The 10,296-nt window shown below is 30.0% G+C and overlaps 1 protein-coding gene across 1 annotated transcript; it reads left to right on the forward strand.

Annotated features, from left to right (window-relative positions):
- The first annotated feature begins 8,059 nt into the window (after window positions 1–8,059).
- On the forward strand, window positions 8,060–9,932 carry WRKY48 (WRKY DNA-binding protein 48). The gene is made up of 3 exons (XM_016342806.3): window positions 8,060–8,742; window positions 8,856–8,999; window positions 9,103–9,932. Exons 1-3 carry the CDS (start codon window positions 8,192–8,194, stop codon window positions 9,533–9,535), a joined length of 1,128 nt encoding a protein of 375 aa, XP_016198292.2. The 5' UTR covers window positions 8,060–8,191; the 3' UTR covers window positions 9,536–9,932.
- Window positions 9,933–10,296: the final 364 nt, after the last annotated feature.

Raw genomic sequence — 10,296 nt, forward strand, 5'->3', positions numbered from 1 at the left:
CAGTCGCTAAATTATATTCACTGACTGATTTTAGCGACCCACAAAATCAATCACTAATAGCAACCGAATTAGCGACCGATAAGTTTGTTATACAACCAAAATAAAGTTGGTTGCTAAATCGGTCGCTATTTTTTAATTTAGTGATCGAATTAGCAACCAAAACAAGAGAAGAAACTACTTTGGAATTTTTGTCACAAAATCGGTTGCTATTTTTTTAATTTAGCGACCGATTTTGTAACTGATAGAGAAATAGGGTGAAAATTTGTTTGGTCGCTAATTCGGTTACTAAAGCAATGATCACTAAATTGGTTGCTAATTGTTAAGATAGTGACCGATTTTAACGACTAACAAAATCGGTCACTAATAGCAACCGAATTAGCGACCGATACCAGAATAAAGTTGGTCACTATTTTTAATTTAGCGACCGAATTAGCAACCAAAACAAGAGAAGAAACTACTTTGGGATTTTTTGTCACAAAATCGTTTGCTATTTTTTTAATTTAGCGACCGATTTTATAACCGATAGAGAAATAGGGTGAAAATTTGTTTGGTCGCTAATTCGGTTACTAAAGCAATGGTTATTAAATCGGTTGCTAATTGTTAAGATAGTAACCGATTTTAACGACCAACAAAATCGGTCACTAATAGCAACCGAATTAGCGACCGATACCAGAATAAAGTTGGTCGCTAAATCGGTTGCTATTTTTAATTTAGCGACCGAATTATCAACCAAAACAAGAGAAGTAACGTCTTTGGGATTCTTGGTCACAAAATCGGTCGCTATTTTTTAATTTAGCGACCGATTTTGCAACCGATAGAGAAATAGGGTAAAAATCTGTTTGGTCGTTAAGGTAATGGTCGCTAAATCGATCACTAATTTAAATAAAATAATATAGTTACTGAAATACTATACCCTTGCAAACCCTAACTCAATTTACCCACACCATTCTCATCTTTTCCAAACACTTACTGAGTTACATGCCGGAAGCACAACACCGTCTTCTTCGTCGCAGTGCTGTCTTCGTCGTCTTCTGATTGTAGTGCCATCTCCTAAGGTCTCATTGCCGTCGTCTTTTGAGGTCTCGGCGTCGTCGCCTTTGTCTTTGAGATCTCGACGGCGTTGACATCGTCAGAGTTTGCAGATCATCTCATCACCGTCCAGATCTGACTTTCCATTGTCATGCCGTTCTTTTCTCACCGTCGCCTCCTCTGGTCATGCCGCCTCCTCTACTCACTCCTTTGTTGCAGATCGTCGCCTTGCCGTCCAGATCTACTGTTGCTCCTTGTCGCGTAGTTCATTTCTCACCGTTATCTCCTCTGGTAGCTTTTTTTCCGGCAACAACAACAACAGTATTTCCGATAACTTCTTCTCAAACTAATTTATTTGATATTCTAAAGCCTCAAATAACGATCATTTGTTGCTGGTAGAAGAATAATGTATCTCATCAGTACGAGCACATAGTCCACCTTCTCATGAATGAGCAATCTTGACTTCGAATTTCAAATGCAACTAGAATAAGTTAAGATTAAGTTGAGACTTAAAATTAGTGTCATTAGAATTTTAAAATTATTTTAGTATGCACAGCCAATTTTAAAAATGAAGTTGAGACTTAAACTCGTTTTAACTTATTTGTAGAGTATAAAGTAAAATTGACTTTAAAATTTTCAGCAACCCTTTTCTAAATTCTACTTATCTATGGTTGAATTCTACCTTTTTAAGAGATTTCCTATTCCTTTTGGTAAAATGTTTAGCAACTCTGTAAGTTAATTGTAGTTTTATGTTTCGGGAGAATAGGATGTATGTCTTTTGTCCCTGGACTTGCCATTAAGTTTCTTTTTTACAAGGTGCGGCAGGCACAAGGGCGGAGCTACCTTAAAGGAAAAAGGTTAATAGTCTTCCCTAATTTTATTTTTATATATGTAATTTATATGTAAATTTTAGTTTAGTCTTTTCTAAAATTTTATTTTAATCTTATTTTATTGTATAAATATTTTTGGCTTTCCTCTAATATTTTATCTAGTTTTATTTCTGGAAAGGTACTAAAATATTAACTACCAAAATATTGACTATGCCTACCATTATTTATGCCTTTTTTTGTAATGTGACAGGATAATTTGATTATGGAAGTAAGGGAGAAGGTTGCACTTTGGGAGTCAGAGAAGGAGGCATATGAAAGAGGATCAGCCTTAGTTTTTTCAAAGGTTTTTTTTTTTTACTTTATGTAAATGGAATTTTTTTTACTTGTTTTTTCATACATTTGGGGCAATTGGCTATAAAGTCATCAATGTACATTTAGATTGTGAATCATAAATTTGATTTATTTGTAAATTTTGTCTCTTTTAATTTTTATATTTCGATATAAATATTGTAAATATTTTTTGTATTTATTTAAAAAATTGATCTATGTTTGATTCTTTTTATATTTTATTAAAATATAATTATTTATAAAAATCAAGTTTTAATAGTGGTATATGTGAAATTAGTAAAAATTTATAATTAGGAAATCAGTAACCGTGACCGATTTAGCGACTGATTTTATCAGCGACTGAAAAGTTGGTCGCTATTTAGCGACTAATTTTCTCAGCGATCAATTTAGCAACCGATTTTCTCAGCGATCAATTTAGCGATAAAAAAAGTGGTCACCATTTAGCGACCGATTTTATTAGCGACAGATTTCGTTTGGTACTAATTTGGTAGCATTGGTTGAAAATCGATCGCTAACAGTTAGCGATCACCAGAATCGATCGCTATTCCAATAATTTCTTGTTGTGCAAGTAGAGGACAATGACATCGGATAGTGAGAGTGCGTGACTCATTCTCCTGAGAAGAAGTAGGCGAGACCTCTGGTAAATAATAAAAAAACTGAATTAAAAATGTATAACCCTATAAAGTTATAAAAATTTCACAGTAAAAAATTCTCCCAAAAAATTTTATATAACAAATTAATTTAAATTATAAGTCAACTAGTTTAACAAATAAAAACAAATATTTACCTTATAAATTAATTTAAATAAAAATATTTATTGAAATAATTAATAACTAGATTAATAAATGTCTATCTAGTTTAATATAAATAAAAATATTTAGTTAAATAATTAATAACAACATTAATAAATTATCTCCTTTATAACTTACATTAAATAAAAATATTTACTTAAATAACTAACAACAAATAAACCATCAACTTAATAACTTAATTTAAGTAATAATAAAATTAAATAAAATTATTTACTTAAATATTTAATAACTAGAAACATAAACATCTTATTACTTAATTAAGTTAACTAAGAAATATTTAGTTAAATAATTAATAATTAAATTGATATACATATACTTAATAACTTAATTTAAAGAAAAATAAACCTAAATAAACATTTAAATAACAAATCCATTTTAAAGTATGCCTAAAATCATACCTTATCATTTAAATTATTGTTAATAATATATTCATTCACCTAACATATACTGTATACTACTTCTAAAAAAGTATCCTAAATATGGCTACACTCAGGGATGGATCTACTCTTATGGGTGTGGGGGCAAGCGCTCCCACTACAATTTGAAATATTATTGATTAGTATATAATAATAATATTTATTTGCCCCCACAAAATTATTAAATTTGACTCCACAATAATTTTTTATTCAACTTTCGACACTTGATAGTCAATTTGAGTACTTCATATTAGATGTCTATTATAATGATCAATTTTTAAATTTAAATAAGATTAGTGTTCTTTCTTAGAAGTCGACTCGAAAGAATATTATCTATCCATTTGTGTTTCTTCTTTTGAAACTAGCTTTAGTTTTTTACAACTACACTAATTGAATGAACTTTTTCAACTATGAATATCGTCAAGAGCTAATTGTATGAAAGTTGAGTTTTAAATGATTGTTCAACGACATATACAAAAAAAAAAAGATATTTTAATTATTATATTGTCAAGGTTTCAAAATATGAAATATAAAAAATTTAAATTTAACTTATATGTTATTATTTAGATTATTATTTTAATATTTTAATTTGTAATTAGATATTTTGAAACCTAATCATATTTTACAATAACAAAATATAATTATAATAATAACTATGCTACGTATACATAAAATAATCACTTGTACAAAATAAATCTTAAAATAAAAATTTTGAAATATAAAATACACATTAAAAATAAGTTAAATAATATATGTATTTATATACAAATTTATAGTAGATAATTTGATACCTAGTTTTTTTATGTAAATTTAATATTTTTATTATAAAAATTATTATCATGTTATATATATTTCGCCCCCACTATTAAATTTTTTTAGATCCGTCACTGGCTACACAAGTATGTTTTAACATAAACAAAAACAATACCAACTTCAAAGTCGACTGCCCTAGCAATATGCCATCTCACGTTCAGTCGATTGATGTCCGCATCATATGCATCGGCGCGATCTCGTAGTAATTCGAAAATTTGCTTAGAAAAGAATAGAGGTGGGAGAAAAGTTGAAGAAATTGATGTAATAATGATTTAATGGACGAAATATATATATATATATATATATATATATATCCTCTATTTTTATCTTTTACAGTGTAAATGAAATAAAAATAGACATATCTTGTTTACACTATAAACGAGATATGACCATTACACACTATACGTACAAATATGATAAAAGATAAATAAGATAAGAGATAAACTGCATTTTGATAAAAAAAAAAAAAAACTATAAATTATTATTTATTTTGATAAATAAAATATTTATTTTATTTATTTTAAAAAAATCCATCAAATTTGACCAAATTATATATATAGACTTCACATTGTCTACTTCTCGTATTACTTTCTTGAAATTTGACTCTCAACAAATTCAAACTAGAGGATTCCAAAAAAATTTAATATCCAAATTAAAAGTATTTTAACAATAATACCATACCGTGATAAAGAAAATACAATTATATATATATATACCTTGTGGGGTGCCATAATGTTTGAAACAGTATAAGTTGAATAATGTATCAACGTCAAAATTAAATTGGAAGCTACGGACTATGGTGCTATATCTATATGATGCATGATGTATATATGATAGTATTTTAAAAGTTGGTGGTGGAAATGAACATTTATTATTACTGTGCCGGTAAAGGGAATAGTAACGGAAACGTAACTGGATTTGCTAGCTTATTAGGTTGGTGCCCCATCTTCTATTTACAAACAAGACAAGATGCATGGTTAAACAAACAAGTTAGATTTTAATTTGAGAGAAACTTTTTGGGGTGAAAAAGAAGATGATTATTATTGGAGGAACCAAATAGCGGCCTAAAGAGAAAGAGAAGTTAGCCCCACCCACTTATGAGACACCGCATATTCTCAAGGGCAGAAAAATGTGGTCAAGAAAATGGTCCATATGAGGTAGCTAGTTAAAAGGTTATTTATATCTATTGCATGCAAAAAGGAGTTAATTAATGAATGAATGCTCAAACTTCCACCACCATAATGTTTATATGTACTATTTATTATTGTTTGGCTTATTTATCATGTGACTTTATAACACACATTAAAATTATAAAATAAAATTTTTTATTAAAAATATAAAAAATTTAAAATTTTAATGGATTTACATTTATTAGTTTAAAATATTGAAATTTTTTTACTAATAATAAATTTATCATATATATACTTTAAAACACATATTATTAGTTAAACCCTTATTGTTTTTAATTAGTTATTTCTAAGAAAATCAAAGTAATCATTAAACCGATAGAATTTAAAGTGTAATAGTCTAAAAAGGTAAGATTTAATTATTCTGTTATTTTTATAATTTTATTACATTTTTAATTAAATTTTTATATATTTTTTAATTAAATCTGTATATTATTTTTAATTTTATAATTATGTTATTTTTAGTGTAAAAATATTAGAGTTAACTGAATATTTTATCTATAATTAAGAATTTAATTAGATCTTTAATTATATATTTTTGAGAAAAATTTTCTATTAATTTTAATATTTTAGACATGAAAACGATCTAATTACAAAATTAAAAGCAATGAAAGGACACACTTAAAAAAATATAATATAAGAACCTAATTAAAAATTTAATAAAACTATAAAGACCAACAAAATAATTAAATCAAAATTTAATTGAGATTTAATTAAAGTTAAACAGAATATAATAAAATAATATATAAAAAATATAAATTTTAAAATATTTTTTAAAATTAGTTATTAAAAAATTAAATTAATTTAATCAATTTTTTTATTTTTGTCTAATTCAATAATAATTGATTTTTATTATGTATAGAATAATTGATTTGGTAGCAAATTTTCCATTATTTCATAGTCGATTTGGTCCAGTTTCAATAACCATGATTATTTCATTTCATTTGTGGAGTTAATCCTCCAACACTATTTTCCTTTGCCAAGTACTAATAATTAACTACCATTTGAGTTTAGATAGTTGATGATATTACATGCACCAGTTACATATATACTTGTTTTAGGTTAAAATGCAAATGATTCTCTTTGACTTTAGTTATTCAACAATAATGACAATATTTTAACAAATAATAATAGATTTTAACTTTTTAAGTATTCACTTACATATATATGCCAATGAAGTTAAAGTCTGGTAGATATGATAGGTTTTATTTATATTTTTATGGGCATGCAACTATTTATCCGTAGTCTAGGGTTAAGGTATGAATAAACTAATAAAACAAATCTTAGTAGTACCAGCCAAAACATGCAACCATACCGCGCGTATTTAATTGCAATCAATGACATGGGTTGAATCTATTTCACTTTAATTAGCTAGATTACACAATAGATGCGTGTTTTGGAATAATATAGTGATTGCACTGTCATAATAAAAGATTGTAGTGATTGTTTTTGTTTTTAGTATTAGTATTTTTATTTTTAAAATTTTACCAAAAAAAATGAAAATATGAAAATATGAAATATTTTTTATTATTTTTTACAAAATTACAAAAATATAAACTACTAAAAACAAAAATGCAATGTAAATGTACCAAAAGATATTCTTCTCATAAAAAATATTTTTCTTAAAGGTAAATAATTAAAAAATATATTTCATTTCCACTGATTTATATAGAATGAAGTTAAAACCTTACCTACATTTACATGATTGAAAAATGGGAAGAATTAATGAATTATTACCCAGCAGTATCCCATTATTTAAATGAAGAGTGAATAATAACATGATCTAAAAAAGTTAAAAAAGAGATTTTCTTTCTTTTATTTTATAAAGAGGATAAAAAAAAAAAAGGAGAGGGGGGAGGGGGGGGGGGGCAGGAGGAGGACCCATCACATGCACACGATCAGAGATTAGAAGGCTTTTGGGCTTTCACGTACAGCCCACGTGTTCACTCCCCCTGTTCACACCCAAACCGGTTGCCGGTCAAATACCCGCGTTATATCTCAGATGTGGGCCCCGACGGCGGTCCTCTACTCTTCTTTTACGCAATAAATGCTATTCGCCTCGTTCCATAGTCAACCGACACATGTCGGTCATCCCTATGGTGGGAAACCTCTCCAAGACAACCTGTTGTCCAAATTCCCAACCCCAACTAAATCAAACCAAATGCCCCCTTTCACATACAAAAATTATAAATATAATTTTTTTTATATAAAAAATGATAGAATCTGATTAGATATTATTATTGTTAATTTTAATGAGAGAATTGTCATTTATTGTTGATATAAAATATTGTATATATTATAACATCAATCTATTTCGAAACATATAGTATAACAACTACATATTTTTTTATTGGGTAGTATAACAACTAAATATTTTAATAATGCACTATTGATTAAACTAAAGGATAAATTTATTTATTAATAGTAATTATTTGTAAATTATTACAGAAAATATCTCAAAATGGATAGTTATTTAGTTAGGGTCCACCTGACTTAAGGGACAAGCCTTTATTTCCGTAAAACAAAAATGAAAAGAAAAAATAAAAAGAAAATTCCGAAGCTATCCCTATCCCTTTCTCTCTCTCTAGTGATAATAGAAGATAGAAAGTGAGGTTAATTAATTAAGAGGGGTGATCACTTTTTGGAGTTTTGGGAGAAGAAAAAGAAAGAAATATTTGAAAATAAAAATAATGAGGAATATGTGCAAAGCTTTTTGTTGATATATAGGAAAATAGAAAGCACCCTTACAAAAATCAATGGAAGAAGGGAAGAGAGAGAAGAAGAAGAAGGAAGAAGAAGCATCCACCACTGCTACTGCTATTACTATGGCTAATTCCGTCGCATTTTCCGATGAGATTCCGATCACAAACACAAACACAATCAACACTTCTTACCCTTTCTCAAGCATCTTTGACATGATGCCACTTCCATTACTACCCTCTTCTGATCACAAAACTTCTGCCAATGGCTTCATCGACTTGCTCGCTCTCCATGACTACACTCCTTCCTTATTCGATTGGCTTCCCGCCGAAGCCACGCCGCAGCAAATCACCAGCAGCCAGCAGCAGCCTCTGCCGTCGCCGGCGAGCTCCAATGTCCCGGACTGTTCGGAGGTTTTGAACACTCCGGCGTCACCAAACTCGTCGTCGATTTCGTCTTCGTCGAACGAAGGCGGCGCCGGCGTCGGCAGCAACAACAACAACGCGGAAGAGCATAACGGTGGGAAAGTAGTTGCGGATGATGAACATGAAGCAGAGGATGAAGACGCCGATGGATCCAAAGAGAATCAAGACAAGACTAAGAAACAGTTAGTAATAAAAATCCCTCTTTCTCTCTCTCTATCTCTGTTAATTGAAGTTGGAATATGGTGTTTCTCTGCTTTAATTTAATTTAATTTAATTTTTTCTTCATCTACTGCAGATTGAAAGCAAAGAAAAAGAATCAAAAGAAGCAAAGAGAACCTCGGTTTGCGTTTATGACAAAGAGCGAAGTGGATCATTTAGACGACGGTTACAGATGGCGTAAGTACGGACAGAAAGCAGTGAAAAATAGCCCTTATCCAAGGTATATGCTCATCATGCTTTCTTTCACCCCTCTCTCTATTCCAATTAATATTATTTATTTATTTATTTATTTATTTTCTTGCGGGGCACGCCAAAAATAACAGGAGCTACTATCGTTGCACCACTTCCGGGTGTGGTGTTAAGAAGCGCGTGGAGCGTTCTTCCGACGACCCAAGCATTGTTGTAACTACCTATGAAGGGCAGCACACTCACCCTTGTCCTGCTACCTCACGCGCCGCACTCGCGTTCATGCACGAACCCTCCTTCGCCACCATTGGATCTTCTTCTCCACACTTTCTGCTTCCTCATCAACAACACTTCCAGCAACCGCCGCCTCCGCCTTCGTTATATAACTCCACTACTACTACTAATCCAACTCCACCTAATAATGCGTCGTCGTTTGGGACCTTCGTTCTTCAGGATGGAGCTTTTGCTGCAGCTTCTAGGTTGAGCATGGATCAAGCTTTCTTGAGAGACCATGGTCTTCTTCAGGACATTGTTCCATCTCAGATCAGGAAGGAGGATAACATCGAATGAATCAATCAACAAGAACCAGCGAAAGTAGGTTAATTAATTTTTATTATTACATTATTACTATTATTATTCGTGTTATTAATTATTCCATCTATATAAATATATATGTGACTTCTACTACTAATGCTAATGCTATATATATATATATTAGTTAATTTTGTTATGTAAGTTAAGGTTCTCTAACTGGTGTATGTGAGATATATTGAAGCATCATTTTGGATGAGGATAGATCCGTTTTTAGATGCCATGGATCAGGGGGCTTTAATTTAGATTCTCATTTTGCTTCTTTTAGCTTTTTCTTTCTTTAATTTCCTTGATCCATCGTCCATTTCTTTGTAATTAACTAGATATTTATTATTATTCGACAATCAGACATATTATAATTAGTTAATTACCCTTATCTTATTTTCTTCTCCCCTTTATTTTAATTAATCCGCACATATGCATACTTACGTCGATTTTCTTTTTATTGTTGGATAGATTATCCAAATACTTTTAGGGTTAGGGTTTTCAGTCAAATTTGTGCATTATTGAACTTAGATAGCTTGGTTGCATGTATATATGTGGTTAATTTAAGCAGATCTTGTATCTAGCTGTGTGTGTGTCTTTTCAATTCTTCCCACTCGGATATTATTCATGGCAGAGCTGGCATTGGTGAATGGGAATGCAACTCTCTCTCTATATATGTATGGTTTTTAAGAAGAAATAAATAAAGCCTGGTATGTGTTATGATTGTTCCATGACATGAAACAGTGCATGAGGGG

Source organism: Arachis ipaensis, chromosome B1 (assembly GCF_059453495.1).
Source record: "Arachis ipaensis isolate K30076 ecotype BB chromosome B1, ASM5945349v1, whole genome shotgun sequence".
Classification (NCBI taxonomy): Eukaryota; Viridiplantae; Streptophyta; class Magnoliopsida; order Fabales; family Fabaceae; genus Arachis; species Arachis ipaensis.

Excerpts from the sequence above, each read along its gene's own strand:
- WRKY48 (XM_016342806.3), top strand. The coding sequence starts at position 8,192 with ATGGAAGAAGGGAAGAGAGAGAAGAAGAAGAAGGAAGAAGAAGCATCC. Across the intron at positions 8,743-8,855 it reads CAAGACAAGACTAAGAAACA|ATTGAAAGCAAAGAAAAAGA; the intron begins GTTAGTAATAAA and ends CATCTACTGCAG. Across the intron at positions 9,000-9,102 it reads AAAAATAGCCCTTATCCAAG|GAGCTACTATCGTTGCACCA; the intron begins GTATATGCTCAT and ends CAAAAATAACAG.